Source organism: Macrotis lagotis, chromosome 1 (genome assembly GCF_037893015.1).
Source record: "Macrotis lagotis isolate mMagLag1 chromosome 1, bilby.v1.9.chrom.fasta, whole genome shotgun sequence".
In the NCBI taxonomy this organism is placed as follows: domain Eukaryota; kingdom Metazoa; phylum Chordata; class Mammalia; order Peramelemorphia; family Peramelidae; genus Macrotis; species Macrotis lagotis.
In genome coordinates this window covers 122,074,922-122,097,663 of record NC_133658.1, presented here as the reverse complement: position 1 = coordinate 122,097,663, position 22,742 = coordinate 122,074,922, and the positions used below count along the sequence as shown (strand labels likewise).

Below are 22,742 nucleotides of genomic sequence, written 5' to 3'. Positions count from 1 at the left end.
AACATAACCCTGTATTCTGAGGTAAATGTCCTCTTTCTCCTGAAATTAGCTTGCATTTATTTACTTTTATATCATTTTCCTCCACAAAGTAGGTGCTTGAATAATACTTGTAGAAGTGAATTTGGATCCTGGCTCTGCCACCTTCTTCTGCCAGAATGACCTTGGGCCAGTCTCTTGCACTGAGTTTCTTCATTCCTACAATGTGGGCCTTGGACTTGGTCTCTTAAATCTCTTTCAGCTCTAAAGCAAATAATTTCTATGATCCAAATCCTTCCAATCTCAGAATCACACAAATCATAGCATTTAGACATAGTAGAGGCTTTGGAGATCATCTAATGAGATTTCACAGATGCTTTCTATTAGAGAGTTTTTTGAACTTTTTTCCTGTATAGATTTTATATATAGTTGTTTTCAGATGGTTTCCCCATTAGTCTATGAGGTGCTTGAGAGCAGGGGCTAGTTTGAGTTTTTTGTTGTTGGTTTTGTTTTTCCTTTGTATCCCCAGAGCTTCATTTTCACAGCACAATGCCTGGTTTCTAATAGGTGTTTAATAAATGCATGTTGACTGATTAATATAATATAATAAGATCATTAATTAAAATGTGATGTTTAATTAGATAACTGAAGAATCTGAATGCTAAAGATTTTATAGGGTTATAAAACTGACCTTTCATCAAGTGATATGTGGGATGTGTCATGCCCAGTCAATTGGTATCAAAGTCATAGTTAATGGTCAGGCCATTGATTGAATCTGGAGTACTACCTATTCCTTGCATAGGGTAGAGTGATGTGGTGTTGGAAGCAGGACAGGAGAGAAATAAAATGATGGCTAAGTTAGGTAACAGGTTGAAACTTGAGCCTCAAAGAAAGAACACTTGTCCCTCCAGAACAAGAGGACAAGAAGTTTGTGAGTTTAGACTGGATTGAATTATTAAATTTAACAGGGACTCTTTTCTCTTTCTCTCTCTCTCTCTTTCTTTCTCTCTTCCTCCCTCCCTTTTCTTCCTTCCTCCCTTTTCTTCCTTCCTCCCTTCCTTCCTCCCTTCCTCCCTCCCTCCCTTCCTTCCTTCCTTCCTTCCTTCCTTCCTTCCTTCCTTCCTTCCTTCCTTCCTTCCTTCCTTCCTTCCTTCCTTCCTTCCTTCCCTCCTTCCTCCCTCCCTCTCTCATTCACTCTCTTTCCCCCCATCTCTCTTCCTTCCTTGCTTCCATTTTCATTGCTCATTATAGTGGTTGCTGTTTATACAGTGCTTTAAAGTCTAAGCTTCAGGCAACACTGATCTTTCCTTTCCTGACTGTTTCTTCCCCTAGAATATGTATCTCACATGTATCTCATACACACACACACTGGCATCATATAATATTAAGTTTGGCTCTTTCTTACCCTCAGGAAGCCAGTTCAAAAGCACTTGATCATATTTTGCCTTGTATTATTTTCTTAAAATTTTTTTAAAATTATGAAATTTAATAATCATGAAAAACACAAACATTTTGATATTCAAAGAACAAAAAAGAGGGTTATATGTGAAACCATGAACTAAAAACATTTAACAAGGCAATGATAAAATTTCCTTGTTTATAGTCTTAAACTTTAAAAAGATTTTAAAAGGATTTTTATTGATAACTTTTGTTTTCATATCACTTAGATTTGCCCTATTTTCCTCCCTCTACCCCTTCACAGAGAGCCATCCTTATTGACAAAGAATTTTTTTAAAAATAAAGAGGAAGGGAGGGGCGGCTAGGTGGTGGAGTGGATAAAGCACCGGCCCTGCAGTCAGTAGTACCAGGGTTCAAATCCAGTCTCAGATACTTAATAATTACCTAGCTGTGTGACCTTGGGCAAGTCACTTGACTCCATTTGCCTTGCAAAAACCTAAAAAATAAATAAACAAACAAATAAATAAAGAGGAAAGGGGCAGCTAGGTGATGCAGTGGATAGAGCATTGGCTCTGGAGTCAGGAGTACCTGGGTTCAAATCCAGTCTCAAATACTTATTAATTACCTAGCTGTGTGACCTTGGGCAAGCCACTTAACCCCATCACCTTGCAAAAACCTAAAAAAACGCTAAAAAAATTAAATTAAAAACAATAAAGAGGAAGATTTTTTTGGGGTAAAACTAATATATTAAAAAACCTCTAATATTATATGCAATATTATACTCCTGTGGACCCCTCCCACCAGCAATTCTGCCAATGATGGGTGTTTTCTTCTCATATATTTTCATAGTGTATTGTTTTCTTAGTGTTTAACATGAATACACATTATCTCTCCAAATAATTTGTAAGTTCATTAAAGCCCATGTATTACATTTTAAAAATATTTTATGGCTAGAATGAATCCCTTATTAATGCTATTGCTTATTAATGCCATCTTTTCTCCTTTTCTGACCAAAGTGTCTTTGATGATGATGACTTTCACTTGATTTTTTGTTGCTGTTTTAATGGGGCAATGGATTTAAGCCACACAGCTAGTATGTATCAAGTATCTGAGGCTAAACTTGAACTCAGGTCCTCTTGACTCAGGGTTGGTGCTCTATCTACTGCGTCATCTAGCTGCCTCCTTGATGATGATTTTTGAAAAGGACTTAAAAAAAATGGTGGTGTAGTAGAGAGAGCACTGGATTGGGAGTCAGTTAAACTTGACCCTCAAACACTTATTAGCGATGTGGTTCTGGGCTTTCAGCCTCAGTTTCGTCATCTATAAAATAGCTATCACAGGGCTGTTGTGAGGATCAGATGAGTTCACAAACTTTAAAAGTGCCCTATAAATGCTAGATATTATTATTTTTAACATCACATTTGAGAGTGACACAGGTCATTATTTGATGACAAGCTGTTGCCTACTTCTGTCCATCAAAGGGTCATCTGCACCTTCCATTCTTCGACACTGGTGTTCCATATATAGGTCAATGGTGTTACTTGGATGGAATTCTAGGACACTTGTGTTGGGAAAGAGAACTTTGTAGTTTTCTTTCTATAGTTATTATATACTTTGGATTGTTGAGATGTTGCCTGATGCCTCACAGTTCCTTTTGTCCAAAAACTGACCTCTGGTGTTGAAGATCACAGTTCAACTTGGGCACTGTTGAGCATCCACCTTATGAACCCAACAAGTTGCCAAGGACCATCATGGGCTTATTTGCAGGAGAAATAGAACTGAGGGACTTCTTTTGTTCTTTGGCTCAACACCAAGTCTCATGTTGAAATGATTATCTGAAATAACCAGTTCTTGTCTACTCTTTCACAATCTTTCAAAAGCAAATCACATGGCAATTAAAACCATGGACAGATGAAGGGACCTGTTTATGGAAAAGCCTGGAATAAGGATTTCTCATAGGATCTCCCCAAAACACAGAAGCCCCAAACCAAACTTTAATAGCCTTCTCTTCCAGCCCACTCTCTCTTCCATTCTCAAATCGTTAGTGAAAGGCGTTTCCAGAAGTTTATGGTAGTTTTCACAATTAATTAAAAAAAACTTTAAAAAAAAATCCTGAACTTAATAAACACCAAATGAGCATTTCCATATACAAAACAGCACAGAAAATCAGGATTGAACACCCAGACACTAATCTATACTGGATATAGTTTACTTCTCCCTCCAAGTATACAACAAATGCAACAAAGTAGTTTCAAAGTTGTCCAACTTGTCTGTGTTTCTTACTGACTTTCTTATTCTCCACTAGGGATTTTTAAAAATGTTTCATCTATTTTAAAACTTTTTTGGAGAAGGGTAATTCCTAATATTACTAGTCCCCCCACCCCCAACCCCATCGGGGTAAAGAAGCATAAAACCCTGGTAACCAGATACTAATAATTAAGCAAATCTGATTCTCTCATAGGCTATGTCTGAAAATACTCACTTCTCATTCTACACACCATGAGCTCACTGTCAGAATCATGGCTGATGATTGCATTGATCCGAGTTCTTCAGGTTCTACTCATTTGCTTTGAATTAGTTCATGTAAATCTTCCCAAGTGTGACTGAAACTATCCCGTTTGCTATTTCTTATGGAGCAATAATATTCCATTACATTCCAGTATCATAATTTTTTAGGACCTTTCATCAATGATGCGTATCCCCTTAGTTTCTAGCTTTGTCCCTACAAAATACTGTTTTGAATATTTTTGCATGTATGAACCCTTTTCTTTTTTTCTTTCATCCCTCTGGGAGTATAAACAAGGTATCTGGGGCCTGATTATTAAATTTTCAGTCTGAGCATTTACCCCCCCATAATCAGAAAATACTACAAATCAAAGCTTCATTGATTTAATGTTTAATCCATTGCCTAGCATTAATAACATTAAAAAAATAAACAACTTGAAAGAAGATGTATAAATGAAGTTTTCCTTAAATTGATAAAAAAAAATTATCTAAAACCACCAGCAAGGGGTGGCTAGATGGCATAGTGGATAAAGCACCGGCCTTGGAGTCAGGAGGACCTGGGTTCAAATGTGACCTCAGATACTTAATAATTACCTAGCTGTGTGGCCTTGGGCAAGCCACTTAACTCCATTTACCTTGCCAAAAAAACCTAAAAAAAAAAAAACCCCACCAGCAAGCATTATTTTTAATAGGGATAACACAGAAGCCTTCTTAGTAAGATCATGTTAATAATCGAACTTAAAATTATGAACACTTTTTTTTTCTTCTGGAGAGCCCATTGTTAAACATTTAACCTACATATCCCTAAGTATAGACTCAATAGTGGAACTAATGGCTCAATTCATTGATTTTTTTTGGGGGGTAAAGTTCCAAATTGCTTTCCAGATAAGAAAGGTAAATTCATAGCTCCAACAATAGGGTAGATATTGGATAGATATCTTGGAGTCAGGAAGGCTTGAGGTCGAATCTTGTCTCAGACATTTATAGCTGTGTGAGCCTGGGCAAGTCCCTTAACCTCTGTATACTCAGTTCCCTCATCTATAACATGGGGAGCACAATAACACCTATGCCCCAGGTTTGTTGTGAGGATCAAATGAGAAAATATTTGTAAAATTGCTTACTTAGCACAAAGCCTTATATTAAATATGCTATGGAAATGTTGATAATGATAATGATGATGATGCCGCCCCTCTAAAGCAACTGTCATTTTTGTCCATCTGATGAGTGAGGTAGAATAACAGATTTGTTATAATTTTCATTTCTCTAATTATCAGGAATTTGGAGCACTTGTTCATGTAGTTGCTGTGATAGCTTTGATTTTTTCCTTTATGATAATAACTATCTGTTCATACCCTTTGATCATTTTATTTGCTGGGGATTAACTCAGGTTCTTATGCGTGGAAATGAGTTTCCTACATATCAGAGATATCAGACCTTTTTCACATAAACTCATTGTAAAGATTCCCACTTCTTTTTTCTTTTTTTTTCTTTTTTTTTTTTTTTGCAAGGCAAATGGGGTTAAGTGGCTTGCCTAAGGCCACACAGCTAGGTAATTATTAAGTGTCTGAGGTCACATTTGAACCCAGGTCCTCCTGACTCCAGGGCCGGTGCTTTATCCACTGCATCACCTAGCCGCCCCTAAAGATTCACATTTCTGATCATCTTATCTTCCTTTTCCTATATATTCTAAGATGGACTCAGTCTGCTAATGTTACTTTGCTTTGACAAACAGGTGGAACTTGCAAGGATTTTTTGTTATTTTAAAAGGTGTTTGGGTGAAGTCAAATTCACTTGACTAAGATTTGCTTAAATATATATATATGTGTATGTATGTATGTATGTAAAGTTTGGTTTAAGTATAGAATGGACAGAGAGAATACAGGATGGGAAGATATTTTGGTTTCTTTGAAAATGGAGTTTTCTGGATCATCTGACTGAAAATTTTTCTTTCCAAACATCTGAAACAGCAAGCAGATAATAAAATTAAAAGGGATCAGCAAGATAGTGACTTCAAGGAAACAGCCACTCCCATATTCCTAGGACTGAGGCAACTTTAGCTTTGTAAGTTTCCCTGAAGACACATTTATGATTTTTCTCAAAAAATCTTGGTGGCATTGGGGAAAAGATGCTAAAAGAGACCTTAAAACATTATCTATTCTAACCCTCTCAATTTACATATGTAGGAAACGGAATCTCTGGCAGTAAACTGACTTATCCAAGGTCACAGAGGTAATAGGAAACAGCTGGGATTCAAACCATGTCTTTCACATTGAGACCAAAAATGTGATTAAATATGGTGAGTGATGAAACAAACAAGGAAAAGGGAGGATTCCCTTTTGCCAATCTTAGGTCGATAGGGAAATATTTTAGGTGCATATTTTTGGAAACGTTTTGTTTTGAAAAGATATTAAAAATTGACCTAAGATGTTCTTTTGAGCAAATTAATGAACAATTCCCACCCATATCAAGGTTCCAGTTGCTAGGGAAACTCAGGAAAACTGCAACGAAACAGATCGTAATGGTTTAAATGGATGGTTTCTGTGACGGAATCCTGAACCGGGGGTGAGATGGCTCTCCTTCCTCCTCCCACTAAGCAAAAATATCCATTACAGCAAAAGCTGCCTGGCTGGGGAGCTGGATCCTGTTGTTGCTTAAATTTTTCAGTAAATAACTAGCAGGCAGTGCCTTTGCAGGCTTTGGGCGGCATACTTGCTCAGTAAATTGACCAGATTTATGGTCCTGGGCCCAGGAAGGGGAGTTTGGCCACAGACATTAAACTTTTCGCCAAGATTTCAGTGCTCAGAGAAACACTACCCCAACACAAAATGAGAAAACTTAAGAAATACACATCTTTTGACATGCAAAAAAGGGTAAAAGCAAAGAAATGCTACTCTGAAAAAAAGCAAGTAAGTGGCCAGGATGAAAGTTAATCCTTGGCTAGGCAGCTTTCCCTCCAGAATACATCCTCCAGTCACTTTTCATCATATTACCTGAAACTGGGGATCATCAATCTGACAACATCTTTGGGGGGGAAATCATTGAGGCAACTTTACTAGCATCTGTGGCCATTCCACAGAACATGTGGTCATCCACCCCCCTTCTAATCTATTTAAGTGATAAATGACAACACTGTAAACCTGGAGCTCAAAGGGCCTCTCTAGCTACAGTCTTAACATATTTTGGCTATATGATGGCTGTACAATCCACTCTAGGAGAAGCTGATGGGTCCAGAACTACACTCTGAAAAACCAAGAAGCATCTGAGGAGTGGGGGTGGGGTGGGGAGAACATGTCTTATTCCTGTGGTCCTAGGACAAAGGGAATGATTCTCAAAAGTGCTTCAGGGGAAAGTCTGATGTCCTAGCCTCCACCTGTGTTCTGTTGTCTCTCCTGGAGATGAGGATGATGGATTGAGTGAGTTCTGGTGGTTCTGGAGTTCTGAGTTGAAGTGTGGCTAAAATCAATTGAGTAATGTCTGTATTAAATTGGATCCTAATATGCTAAGTCTCCAGGGGCTGAGGGTCATCAGATTCCTAAGAAGGAATAACCTTAACGGATCCTGGTTGGAAAAATAGTGTTTTAAATCTTTTGTGCCAATCAGTATAAGGTTTGAGCATGAGAGGACTGTTTGAGTTGAAATAGGGAGACAGATCCTCCTGTGCCGCCCCCCCCCCAGCCTTCCAAGCTCCAAAAAAGGCTCTTGGCTCTCTGATACCCATACTACTTCAGAAGTGAATCAAAGTTTAGGTAGAGAGTTCTCATGTGACAAATTGTTTTGGTAAATAGCTATTTTTTCAGAAAAACATATATATATATATAATGGGTTTATTGTTATTTTAAAAGGAATAAATAGATATTTCTAGTAGGGACTAGGAAAATCAATAGTTAACATCTTGAGAATGTGTTTCAGTGAAAAGGAAACTAGTATAGAGTATAGTGTTTTAGGATTTCTTTAGAGATTTAACTGAATCTGCCATGCCAATGACTGGATGGAAAATCTCACCGGAAAAAAAAAAAGGATGAATATACATCCATAGCTTTCCTTAAGCTCCTTGAGGGTCTAGAACTGAATGACACCTCAGGGATTATTTAGTCCAGTGGCACTCAAAGGGAGGTCCTTGAGAACCCTTGAGAGTCCCCAGAGACCCCTTCTGGAGAACTGTAAAGTCAAAATTCTTTTTATAAAAATATTTATTTGCCTATTAAAATGACTCCCTTTTACAGCCACATATCTGGCAGAGGCTGAATTTTCTTCATATACTTCAACCAAAACAGTATATAACAACAAATTGAATGCAGAAGCAGATATGAAAATCCAGTTGTCTTTCCATATCATTGAAGAGATTTGCAAAAATATTTTTTAAAAAATGCCATTCTTCTTACTAATAGGTGGCTCCTGGCTTTTAATTTTTTTAAAAAGTTAAATTAAGGATAAAAGAAAATAAAAATTTATAATTAGCTTATGGAATTCATGTCTTTATTGGTGGGACAGATCATCTACAAACAGATTTGAAAAAAAAGTTTAGCTAAACTTGTGGAAGGCAAACAGATCCAGTTGGGTAGTTTCTGCTTTGAGAAAGAAAGGCATATTTCCCTTTAACTGAAATTTTTCTAGGTTCTACTCCCAGAGAATATCAATTAATCAACAGATTTTTTTTTTTTAAGTGTCAAGGTCCATGGCAGGCACTGTGGGTCAAAGTACAACAGATGGGAACAGCCCCTTACATGGAAGGAGCTTCCATTCTAATAAGGGATATGAGTATGTATAAGAATGTGTAAGCATAAATATAGTGAACAAATACAAATATCTCTAACAATTAAATATAAGTACATTTGGGAGGGATCAGGAATAAGTTGGTGTTTGAACTGCATCTTAATAGAAGAGAGGAAGAGAGAAATGGAGAGAGGGAGAGACAAAGACAGGAGAGAGACAGATGGAAAGGGAAGGAGGGAGAGATAAAGAAAGAAGAAATACACGGGGGGGAGGAGAAACAGAGGAGAGAGACATTAGGAGAAAGAAAAAGAGACAATAGACAAGACAGAAAAAGAAGAAAGACAAAGGGAGAAAGGGAAGGAGAGGGGTGGGGGGAAATGAAAAAGAGATAGAGATTGAGGTGATGGTGAAAGGATAGTGTAATCTAGTCATCTGCAAAAACAAGGGAATAGGAGCTGAAATGTTACCTGTGAAGAACAGAAGCAAAGGCTAGTGTGGCCAGAGACAGTGCCAGAGGGGAGTAATATATTTGATGAGGTTGGAGAGAGGGGTTGGGAAAGACTTTAAAAGTAAAACAGGAATTTATCCATAGGATCCATGGACAGATTTCAGAGTCTGTGATAGTAGATGGGGAAAAAAAAATCTATCTTTATTTCATTATGTTTGTTTCCTTTATCATCTTGTGTTTTTATCTTATATCTATCTATCCATCTATCTCACTATTCTGAGGTGCCAAAGCTTAGATAGATACACAAAAGATAAGATCCCCTGTTCTAGAGAAAAGAGAAAGTCATTTGAGTTGACTGTGAAGGAAAATCATACAGGCAGAATTTTGTTTAAGAGTACTTTTGGGGCAGCCATCCTCAGACACTTAATAATTACCTGTGTGACCTTGGGCAAGTCACATAACACCATTGACTTTGCAAAAACAAACAAAAAGAGTCAATTTGGATAAAGTGTATAGCATAAACTGGAGTGATTAGAAAGGTGGTAGGGGACCAGTTAAAAGTTTCCTGCAGTGATAGAGGTGAGTGACTTTGGAAAGGAGTAGAATGTGAGAGATGTGATTACAGAAATGGCAAGATTTGGCAATTCACTGGATAATTTTGAGATTACTAACCTGAGGCCCTTGATAGAAATAAGGAAGTTTGGAAGAAGGTGGGTTTAGGGGAAAGATGAGTTCATTATTAGATACATAGACTTCAAGAAGTCTTTTTTTTTTTTTTTGTTTTTCAAGGCAAGTCTTAAGTCTTAAGGAAAGCATAGTAACAGGAAAAAATACATTCTCCCCCCACACTCCTCTAAGCAGATCTAAAAAAATCACATCAGATGAATCCTGATAGAGAGACATCCCCCCAAATTAAGAGAGAGTTATCTGCCCAGTCCTGGTCAGCTCAGGAAGAAAGAGAGATCTTTGGACACTAGGTCATGAATTTGGCCAGAAGCACACAGAGAAGCACTCTGGCACTCAGGGAGACAGAGCAAGAGGAAGTCTCAGACTCACACATGCAAGGTTCAGGAATAGGTGCCAACTGGTAGCTTTGTCCTTCACTATCCAGTTCTGGGTCATAGATCCAGGACAGACTGAGAAGGGCACTGCACCCAGGGGTGATGCTCTGTGGAAGGAAGCAGTCACAGGCAGCTCAGAGGCAGGAACAAGAGGTGTCTAGTTGCTATAATAGATTGAGACTTTCAGAGAAATAATCAGGGCAGAATAACAAGCTAAAGTGACCATAATTTGGTCATTCTGAACCAACAGAGCTCTTGAGTTGGCTGATGGGGGTAGGGGAGTGGGAGTCCAGCAACAGATACTCAATTCTAAACTTAGTTTAGTAACTTGCAGGGCCCAGATTAGGGGGTAGCAATCAGACTTTGTCCTGAGTTAGGTCACTTTGGGAACATGAAAACTTGAAAGTTTCTAGTTAAGCTGTCCCTGTAATCATGAAATAAATAATGTAACACTCAGTACTTCACCAGAGGTATACAGAGCCTGCTCCTAATATTAAATCTTAAAGTCAGGAAGTAGGCTGGAAGAATAAGTAAACAAACAAAATAATCTCAACATAAAGGGTTATTATGGTGATGATATGAGAGACACAAACCCAGAAGAACAAAGCATCTACAAGCAAAGTCTTAGAGAAAAATATAGCATGGGCATAAATTCAAATAGAATTCCTGGAAGAAAACAAGGACTGAAAAAAAAAATAGAAGAAATGGTTAAGTCATCTCAAAGGAGAATAACTCACCTGGAAAAAAGATCAATAAGAAGAAAATGATGAATTATTGGACTACCTGACTGCTATAACCAAAAAGAGGGCTTAGCAAAAATCCCAAAAGAAAACTGCTCAGATTTCACAGAACCAGAGAGCAAAGTAGAAAGAGAATGAATCCACTGTTTACTTCCTGAAACTTTAAAATGAAAACTCTCAGGAACATCATAGTCAAAATTCAGAGCTTCCAGGTCAAAGAAAAAAAAATACTGCAAGTATCCAGAAAGAACAAATTCAAGTACTGAGGAGCTATGTAGTCAGAATCACACATGATTTAGCAGCCTTGACTCTGAAGGAGTGAAGAACTTTACATACAATATCCCAGAAGGCAGAGGATATGGGCTTACAGCTAAGAATAATTTATGGGGGGGAGGGGGAAAGGGGAGAATTGACATTTAATGAAATAGAGTATTTCCAAGTATTTCTGATGAAAACACTAGAGCTGATAGAAATGTTAAAGTTCAGTCACAGGAGTTAAAAGAAATATAAAGAAGTAAAGATGAATGAACACGCAAAAGCAATAAGGATTTAACTGCTTTCTTTCTAATGTAAGATACTTGTGTCTCACCTGAACTCTACCAACGTCAGAGGTCAGAGAGGAAGTCTAATTGGACAAGTGGTTCTATTATGTCTTGATGATCTAAAGAGAATGGAAAGAAAGTGAATTATACTAACAGGGTGAGAAGAAAGGAAGGTTAAGGGAAAATTTCTCAAATAATCAGGGTGAGAAGTAGACATCTATAAAATGAGGAGGGATAAGGAGGGAATTACTGACATTTTCACCTCTCATCTGGTTAAAGAATATACAAGTATAATATAGTATACTATATCTACTGCTATTATTACTTGTTTCATGGGTTGGTACAGAAATAGATTTCACTTAACAGAGAAATGAGAAGAAAAGGGGAAAAGGAACAAAGGACAATTCATACATGACAATATGATAAAGATAAACAACTTCACTGTAAAGACCAATCACAAGTCCAGTGGAATAATGATGAAACATGTTACCCACGTTCAGAGAGATGAAGGTTCCCAAACTGCAAAATGAGATATAACTTTTTGGAGATGGCCAATGTGGAAATCTGTTTGACTTGACTACATATAGTTGTAATGGGTTTTTTTTTTTTCTAAAGTAGGGGATGATGGTGGAGGGTTTGGGTAGGTGAATGAGTAGGTTTATTGCTGATCAGATTTTTATATATATATGTGTGTGTTTTTCTAAAATGCTATTTTCCTTTAAAAAAGACTCCAGGACATCTAGTATGAAATGTTCATCAGGGGAATTGGCAATGTAAAACTTTAAGGAGAAATGGACTGGATATATAGATATGGGAGTAAATCTATCAGAATTAATGAGGTTACTAAAAATATAGAGGGAAAAGAGGAACCAAACCAGAACTTTAGTGAATATCCCCAATTAAGGGGAGTGATGTGGATTCACCAGCAAAGGAGATTGAAGAGTGGTCAGACAGGTAGGAGATGAACAAGGAAGAGTTGATCACAAAAGTTGATAGTAGGTTGTCTTAGCAGGAGGACTTACCAGAAGGTAAGTAATAGTGGCAAATGCAGGAGATAGGTCATGATGGATTAAGACTGAGAAAAGGCCATCAGATTTGAAAATTAGGAGAACAATGATAACTTTGGAGAAAGTAATTTCAACTGAGTGATGTAGTTGGAAGCCTAATTTCAAAGGGTTGAGTGGTGAGTGGAGAGGAAATGGAAGCAATTTTTTTTTTCAAGGAATTTGATCGAGAAAGGGAAGAGACTTAGTAGATAGCTTGTGAATGACAGGTTTTTGTTTTTTCTTCAAGGAAGGGGGTGGAGACTTGGACTTGCTTGATATAATTAGAGATGGAACCAGTGAAGAGGTTGAAGATGCAACTTACTGGCTGAAGGTGATCTGAAGATGCAATCTATTAGAGAAGATGGGAGAGGATGTAATTAAGCACATATGTAAAGGGGTTGGCCCTGGCATGAAGAGTCATTTCTTTGTCGAGACAAGGGGAAAGGAAAAAAGTGAAAACACATCAAAGGATTTAAGATGACTAAAATGGGAAAAGAGAGTGCTCATGTTGAATGGTCTAAATTTTTTGAGAAAGGGGAACTATATTCATGTCTATGGGAGAATTAAGCAGAGAAAATACATTTTTTTTTTTTGCAAGGCAATGGGGTTAAGTGGCTTGCCCAAGGCCACACAGATAGGTTATTAAGTGTCTGAGGCCAGTGTCAGGGCCAGTGGTCTATCCACTGTGCCACCTAGCTGCCCCTTGAGAAAATGGATTCTTTAGGGAGTGAGATAGAGAATCAATAAGGGAAAAATAAAATAACTTTGGGGCATTGAGAGTCCATGGATTTATATATATATATAGCACATGAATTTGTAATATACCAAGTAAGCACAATGCTGAGATTTCCTCCAGTTTTGTTCAGAAACTTGTAAGTAAAAGCAACAGAAAAAGCAAATGGCTAATGAGCCAGAAATAATACAGTAATTTTATATTCTTCTTTTAGTAAATATTGTCCCTCAAAGTATGCTTGGGTACTGGATCACTGACTTGTTAGAACTATAAGTTCTAACTTGAGCTTATCTAGGAAAATAATCTATGAATGCCAAAGTTATTTTGTATCTTCATTGCAATAAATTATTTAAATCTTTTATGATATTCTTGTGGATAAAGTGAAGAAATGTAGAAAAATTAAAACAGGTGAGTATATTCCCAGTTGAATCCTTACCAAAGAGTGTTAATCAAGACTCATTGTCAACCTGGAAGGTCTAGTGCTGTCACGCTCATCAAATAAGAATAAGAAGGCTGGGTGGGACAAGTCAAAAACTAAAAAATATTTTATTTCGCTAAAAAGTGAGATTAAAGCAAAAAATATGAAATTTAACTGAGATAAATGTAAAGACTTTTAGAATAAAAACAAACAACTTCACAGGAGTAGGATACTGGGATGAGGGGGGAAGAGATATGTTTCACCAACAGTTCAATGTGTAAAACACTTGCAAATGTAATTAATCAACAGTGTGATGTGGCTGTCAAAGAAGCGAATGACATCTTAGACCACATTAATACACCTCCAGTGACCAGAACTAGAGAAGCAACATTCCTATCATATCCCTCAGAAATGGAAAAGACATTGTGCAATCAACAAGTATTTATTAAGCATCTCTTATGTTGGGGCAATTTGGGTGGTGCAGAGAATAGTGCTAGACCTTGAGTCAGGAAGACTTGCCTTCCTGAATTCAAATCCAGTCTTAGACACTTATTAGATGTGTGTCCCTGGGCAAGTCACATCACTATTTGCCTCAGTTTATTCATCTGTAAAATGAGCTGGAGAAGGAAACGGCAAACCACTAATATTATAGCCATGAAAACTCTAAATGGAGCCATGAACAGTCAGACATGACTGAAAAACGATTAACACTATGTATTACGTACTAGGAATACAAGGAAAAAGAAATAATCTCTTCTTGCTTACATTCTAAGGGGAAAGTACACACACAAACACACACACACACACACACACACACAGACACACAGACACACAGAACACTGAATAGTGACACCAGCAAAGACTTCGTGTCAAAGATGGTGCCTGAACTTCATTTTAAAGGGAGAGAGGGAAGTGCATGTGGAGGTACACTTCATGAATGTGGGATAGCCAGTAAAAAAGGTAGGGGAAGGTGAGAGATGAAGTCTGAGCAACAGCAGAATGGCTAGAGGGCAGGGTATGGGAGAGGGAGTGACATCCAGCGAAGTTGAAAACATAAGTTGGGACCAGGTTGTGTTAGGGTTTTAAAAGTTAAATAGATGAGTTTATATTTTATCCTAAGGGCAACAGGAATTCACTGTCATCAACTGTGTAGAGAAGTTACATGGTTAGATTCACGTGTAAGGAAATTAAGTTGGCAATAAGGTAGAGGATGGACTGGAGTGGTAAGAGACTAGAAGGGAGACTAATTAGGAAGCTGTCCTAACAGTCTTAGAAGGAGGTGATGAAAGCCTGGACTTAGGTAGTTATGTTCATGGAGGACATGTTGGTGTTGTTTTCAGATTATAAAATTCTACAGAAAATTCCACAAAATAACTCATGAAAAAAACAGACCAGTAGAATTAAACTTCTAACTTGGACTAATGAAGCCTACTCATTTATCACAATGATCCCAACACTTACATTTACTTTCACTATATTATTATAATGAATTACTCCAGGCAGAAATGTGGGATACTGAAGATACCAATTTGTTATATCAAATATAATCATTCAGTTATTAAGAATAGTATATAGATCTCAAGGGACAACGAATGACAAGTTTCCATACTTGGGAGCAGTGTACAGCGGTGGAAAGACTACTAGATTAGGACAAAAGAGTATGACCCAGGCTTGACTCATACCTATTTGTACCTTGACAAGTCACTTAAGGATCTGTAAAATGGAGTTACAACCTGTAGTTCTTTTCTCACAGGGTTGTGAAGAGCCAGTAAGAATGAATATAAAATGTGTTACCAATGTTAAAAACATCTGTAAATATCTCCTATTATTATGTGTCAGACATAAAAATCAAAGCATGGGTAGTTTGAACCCAAAGTTTCATTTTGACCTGAATTGCCCCATAATACCCTTGCTTTTGGTGCCAGTGGTAAAAGGGATGAGATTCTGGGTGGATGATTTACTGTTTCTATGGAACTGAATCCAGTCCTTATTGCCAGTTTTGATGGCTCTGGGCACCAACCAGCTCCTTCAAGTCTCAATGGATTCTTTCCCTTCCCCCACTGCTTGGTCCTCTGGTTGTGCTTAGGAAACAAATGGGCAGCTGCCACGACGGGCAGTTGTGAGGCTGGGTATGGAGATCAGCTTGCAGCTGGCAGCCTCTCCCTCCGCTCCCCTCCCTATGAGCTTCATTAACGTGCCAGGAGCGATGAAGAGCCTACTATGTCAAGACTCCAAACATACTTTTTTAGACAATAGACAGTGCTCTTTAATACAATTATACCACTGGTCTGGCTCAAGGCTACAAATTTTTAGTTGTATAAACTGAAGCACTGATTTTAACCTGACAACTAAATGTTAACGTGCTTCATTTAAAAAGCAAAGAAAAAGCAGACACAGACAGAAAGGGAAATACCAGCCTGTCCAGAACAAGCCCTGAGATAAAGTATGCATTATAGTGGTGTTAATTTCACATCAAAGGGTGCATTAAACCTCTTCTAACTGAAAAGCGAAGTAATGTGAAGGAAGTCACGATAAACATAAATTTTCAGGGATGGAAAGCACCTTTTCCAGACAACCTATGAGTTAGAAAGGTCTTGGGTTCAAATTCTGCCCAGGTCACTTACTGACTATTTAACAACCAGACAAGTCACTTATATCTCAGTGAGCTAGGATCTTCATCTGTAAAACCAGGATGTCTATCTGAAGTACCTGTATTATAGGAGTTGTGTGACTCAAACGATCATGTGTGGAAGGCACTGTGCTCTCCATGAATGGCATATTTACCTAAGTGCTGCATAAATGTTAATTATTATAGATAGCAAAATTATCATGCCTATTTTACAGGTGAAGAAACCAAGGCCAGGAGGGACTCAAGTGACTCTCCTAGGGTCACATACTTAGAAAAAGGCTAAGTAAGCTGTGTCTCACTTAGAGATCTACCAGGTTTAAGATCAACAAATTCTATGACACTTATATGGCTGTCGATTTAAGTCCAGGAGACAAAGAATCAAGTCTCACTGGCACCCCTTCTCACTAAACCCTGAGTCTTATAGGTAACATAACAAAGTAGTGTGTTATTATACATAACAGTTCACAGAACAGAATCATAGAATTTTAGAGCTGATAGATATTATTACCATCAGTTTTTCCCTGATGACTACTGTTTTTTGTGATGTCCTTCAAAATCCAGAATCCTGGTAGTCCTAGTCACCCTCAGCCTGGATGGGAAAGATCCTAAATCTGAAAAGATGCTACTTGTCAATTTGGAACTTAACAAATGACTGTGGCAACAGAAAGATATTGTCTGGAGGTCTATTCTGTGGTCCTTTATCATGAAGGAGGTCTCTAAAATGAAGCAGTTATGTCCAAAAAGACCCAAGATGAATTAGAACTTTGCTCTAATGTAGGAAGAACAGAAGCAGGCTATAGAGTCCGAGTTCATCACAGCCAAAAAAATTACAGAAAATAAATTTTCTGATGGGTAGTATATCATTAGATGTGACTATATGAACCTAAATCAAAAGATTCAGGCCTGACATGATAATAACATGATAGATCCACTACTTGGCTGCTTCTTCCAGAGAAGTGCCATTTATTAAGCCTTGTCAAGTTTTTGTCCAGGTCAACATGGCATTTTTACAAATTAAATTTTAAATATTTCTTTTTTTAAATAAATAGCTCACAAATACACAGCTACAAGAACAGGCTTTGATTAACAAATTACTGAATCAAAACCTTCTAGTAGATTTTAAAATCACTTTGGAGATATTTGTTCCCTAAATTGACTTCACACTGTATTTTGTTTGAGAAACCAAAATGAGAAATAACAACTGGCTCTTTAGCACTTCTCTATGGCACTGTCAATATACTCAGATGAGACCATATTGTAGGAAACTGCTGTGATTATTGGTTTTATATCATAAGGTCACATGTCAGCACAGTTCAGCTGGGATCCAATTCTTATGGGCCAGGATAAAATTCTTTTCTCGTTTTTAGACAGCAGACCTCACTATTTCTGAAGGGCATTGTGGTATAGAAATCTTATCAAACTACCTCCTCCTGCAAAGTTCCTTGACTTGCTCTTGACCACAAAAATGGAAATGATAGTAGCCTTTTTTCTCTACAAAGAGACACCAGATTATATGTATATATCTTTTAAATTATTTTATTTCTGTATAAGCTAAAAGGAAATTTACACACTTAAATCTCAAAAGACCTGGGGCATGCATATTAACCTTGTTAGAGGTTCTTCTACATCTCTCTTTTTTTCCATAGGAATTTCCCCAAACATTTACAACCCATAGTCTTTTACTGTATATACAGCCTAAACCATAGCAATCTATGATTATGTCATTTTACACTGTGCAAAATCCTCAAACAAAATAGTGGTAAAGAGAACAAAAAAAAAATCAGTAATAGGTAAGTTTCATTGCAAGACATTCATATAATTTTGGTCCTTCTCTAAATCAAATTGATTAAAGCAGACACAATCTTTTTTCTAATACAACCCCTCCCAATCAAGTTCTAACAATGATCCATCCCTATTAACAGAATAGCAACTGATGAAAGTACCTTTTATAAAGGCAGTACAGTGATATGCCAGATTGAAAAGATTAAAAAATAGCCCCAAATCGTCAGCCTTTTTTTTTAAGATCTAAACTTAATCCCACCACATACAAAATAATAAAATAAAATAAACAGTGACCTTTGGAGCTCATTTTTGATAGCAAAAGTAATTCAATGTGTTAAGACAAATTAAGAGGACATCCAATGCAATCTGAAAAAACACCTGAAGGGGATTTCACAGACAGTGAAGATTTGAGTTTTTAATTTTCTTTTTTTTTAATTTTAAAAGTTTTGTAAGAAGGACACCACCAGTGTATTTCACAAAGACATAAATGTATACACCCCAGCAACACAAAAAGAATAAATCTTCAAAAATGTTCACCCCCAATTATTTACATTTTTCTAATATAAATTTAGGACTTCAGTATGTAAATAAATATACATTTACTATGTATATCTTTCTAGTGCTGCTTACCAACAAATCAGCTGAACTTGAAATTTGTTTTTTGTTTTTATTTTTTTTAAGTTAAAGCAAGTTTGCTTTTGGTGGTGGGAAGGGAAAAGAAGGCTGGAAAAATCAATAGAAACTGTCCAATTCATGTCTCTTATCAGTCTGCCTTCTCGTGGCAGCTTGTTGAAGGTGTTAATGTAGCTGGAAACATCAACACCTTGGCGTGCATGAAGGTTAAGTCGGGAAGGCTAGCAATCACCTTGGCAGCCTCTTCACTCAGACGCTCTTCTCTTTTAGGCTTCCTGTTTACAGAAGAAAAAGAAAAAAGCATGTTAATCATTTCACTGTCAATGGGGAAAATCTGCTCTATGGTATGAACCAGCAACCTGCAAAGGACTTAAGTGTGTGTTACTCCCACTAGTCACTGAAGTTCTCTATCTACCCCCAGTTTAGACTTTGCTCAACATAAGGCAGTTTTTTCAAGATTCTTCCCTTTGTCAAATGTCTTTCTACCTAAGCAAGTAGTACATATTTTTCATTTCTGCAAACAGTTTACAACTTCATTTACAACTCAAAGTCTCTACAATTCAAAAATGTTACTAAAGTACAATGAACCTAAGGGCACAGGTGTACTGTCTTTATCGTCTATGAAAATATAAAACTTAAAACAGTAATATAGAATAAAATGTGTCTGGCCTGAACCCTTGCAAGAAATTTCAACCTTGGGCATTGCTGGCTTTCATCAGGGAATTCCAGAAAAAGAGAAAGTCCTCTATGTAAAAACACCCAGACTTTGCCCCTATGGGATTCAGAGAGAGAGCCCATTAGCAGCAGCACTGAGAATGATTTCTCCTGTTGAGGATGCTCAAAGAGCAGAGGGAGAGAGGCAGTCTCTAAGGTAACCAGGGATGAAACCATAGAGGGTTTTATAGGTTATGATCAACAGGAGACCCGGAGGAAGTAGTAGAGGCATATAGACAAAGGACCAATGCTTTCCTAGCCTATGGGCTGAGACTATCAGCACCACTGGAAATTCTAAATGATCTTCAAAAGTTGTTCAGTAAGAGCTATCATTGTAATTCCACCTATAGGCTATTTCAAGACAGTAACTATTTAAAAATATTTGCAGACAGATCCTAATTTTTTTTTGCTTCCAAAGTTTCTGATTTTAAATGAAAAAGAAAATTGGAAGCCAAGTTAATTAGTTAATGTCTAATCGATTTCTTTCTGCCAAGTAATTTCTTTAATTATTTCCTCCTTGAATTTGGGGAGGCAGGGAGAGATGAGGGTCAGAGAAGTGTATATATAGAACAAAATACTGCAGGTCATCACTCTACAATTAAACTTGATCCTTTTCTATTACTCCCTGTCTCTTTAATCCAAGATGAAAACAAAAAGCTTTGTAGGATGACTAGAAAAGTCAACACCAGATTATTGGGGCTAAAAGCTGAAACAAAAGTGCAAGGCTTCTATAAGAACTGCCATCAGAGACATTGGGAACTATATCAGCAGTTAAACCACCGACTGATCTTCCACTACGGTGTGAAAAGAAAGAGATATATTCAAGATTTTGAAGATTATAACTCTTATGGCCAGCTACGTTTGAACGGACTGCTCCATCTGGAGAGAAAGAGGAAAATGGCTGAGGGGAAAGGAGAAAGGACATTTCTGCCTCAGGATCACCCCACATGACTGCTGGAGATTACCCTACCTTTTTTTTTTTAGGTTTTTGCAAAGCAAGTGGGATTAAGTGGCTTGCCCAAGGCCACACAGCTAGGTAATTATTAAGTGTCTGAGACCAATTTGAACCCAGGCACTCCTGACTCCAGGGCTGGTGCTTTATCCATTGCGCCAATTAGTTGCCCCTACCCTACCTTTTAAAAAATGTTTTTTTCCACCATTTTTTCTAAAAGCCTTCACTTTTAATTACTTGGGGGGTGTGACAGGAAATATATTTTAAGTTATCCACTATCATATGGCTTATAGTATATATTTAATCTGTAATCATTTTATATAGTGCCATGATACAAAGTTATTTAAGAGACTGTGAAAAAGAACACTTAAGAATTGAAAACAAAGTTGCATTGTGAACTTTTTTCAGTATTTGGCACTGGGAAGGTGGTGGTGACCTAATTTTGGTCTATCAAAATTCAGGTTCTCCAGGTATAGCACTTCTAAAATCTTTAGCTAAGATCTATCCTCAGGTTTTATTTTGTTTGGGTTTATTTTATTCTTTTTGAGGGCAGAGGTATTTTTTTTTGCTATGTTGAAACTTCAACCTTTTTTAATTAAAAAAAAAATCTAATTATTTTATTTTAAATAAACCACAAATTTATTTTATTATAAAGTGATTTTATTATATACTCAGGCTTGACATTTTTATACTGAAAACTATAAATGGAAGATCATTATGCCAGTGAAAACATAAATTAACACAGTCTGCTCTTCTCAAATAAAAACAAGATATTTAAGTGTGTAACAAACATCACATTACATGCATTCTTTATAAATCAATGCAATGTCTTCTCACTTGAAGTTAATGCCACATATGCTATTCTCATTTTAAAGAGTTGATGTGGGGCGGCTAGGTGGCGCAGTAGATAGAGCACCGGCCTTGGAGTCAGGAGGACCTGAGTTCAAATCTGGCCTCAGACACTTATAATTACCTAGCCGTGTGGCCTTGGGCAAGCCACTTAACCCTGTTGCCTTGCAAAAACTAAAAAGTTGATGTTTAATCGATGATAGTTGTCAATGATAGTAATATCAGTGTTATAAATCCAAAGTCATTAATCTCTTCATCAACAATCGACTCAAAACATAAGATAAATATTTGTATGTGGGTAACAAACATACACACATGTATAATTCCACAGCGAAAGTGTAGTGCAAATTAATAATCCTTTACTAAAAACAAAACCTAGAGTATAAGACAACCATTTAATTTTTAGACATTTAAAATAAATGCAAGTTGACTCATAGTGGAAAATCTTACTATAACAAATGCATCATTTATTTTAAAAGTCTAGCTCAATGGTGATGGAAGGGAAGAATTCAAATGGCGAATGAGCTTGATCCATTGAACCTTTTATTTTTTCTTTAAATTTTATTTAAAACAATGGGGTTAAGTGCCCAAGGTCACACAGCCAGGCAATTATTAACAATTATGTCTGAGGGCAAATTTGAACACAGGTCCTCCTGACGCCAGTGTCAGTGCTCTTTCCACTGCATCACCTAGCTGCCCCCTATTGAAACTCTTAAAAGTTACTGACTTAATTTAATCACCAGCATCCCATTAACAAGAGTAGGGTAAGAAAAGTCTGGAGATATTTGGAACCCCCATCCTCCAAATAAAAAAAGATAGATTGGAATTTTATAGCCTTCATGCCAGTAGAATTCCTTGTATGGTACTGCTGAACAAACACGGTTCTCAAATAAAAGGAACAGAAAATCAAAGTGAACCAACACTGTTGCCAGTAAGAACATTTTCCTTGTGGATCTCTAAAAAAAAAAGTCATTTAACTGATCTGAATTAAATAACTGTTTCTTGATTAGGTTCATGAGATTATTATTATTATTATTGTTATTACTACTTCTTTGGTTTTTGCAAGGCAATGGGGTTAAATGACTTGCCCAAGGTCACATAACTAGCTAATTATTAAGTGTCTGAGGCCGAATTTGAACTCAGGTCCTCCTGACTCCAGGGCTGATGCTCTATGGACCATGAGATTATAAAAAATTTTGAGTGATATGAAAGCAGGCTATAAGAAACACAAATTAAAAAGACATTTTCTTATAAGGTTTCCATGTGACAGTAATTCAGTCCAGAATTTCAAGTATTTTGATCAATGCTATATTTCAGAAATTGATCCAGCTGAAATAAGGTAGATGTCTACTGATTTTAGAATGGCTAAATAAACTGTAGTATGTGAATGAAATAAAATGTTGCTATACTTTATGGAAATATAATATGATTACACAAACATATAACTTGTTATTTTAGGGAGGGGAGATGGAAAGGATGGGAGGGAGAAAATTTTGCAAACATGAATCCTGAAAACTATTTTTTATATGTAACTGGAAAAAAGAATAAAAAAAGATGTATCGGCAGATTTCAGAAAAACCTGAAAAGACTTACACTGATGCTG

General features: G+C 37.0%; 1 protein-coding gene across 2 annotated transcripts in view; it reads right to left on the bottom strand.

Annotated features, from left to right (window-relative positions):
• Window positions 1–17,335: 17,335 nt before the first annotated feature.
• Window positions 17,336–22,742, bottom strand: part of AFTPH (aftiphilin) — an 86,770-nt gene continuing 81,363 nt past the window's right edge. Inside the window, exon 10 of one of the 2 annotated variants that reach the window (XM_074207236.1) lies at window positions 17,336–18,899. In XM_074207236.1, the coding sequence (XP_074063337.1) occupies window positions 18,755–18,899 (145 nt within the window). In that variant the 3' untranslated portion in view covers window positions 17,336–18,754. The remainder of the gene's footprint in view (window positions 18,900–22,742) is intronic. The other variant, XM_074207243.1, reaches the window with a different exon arrangement.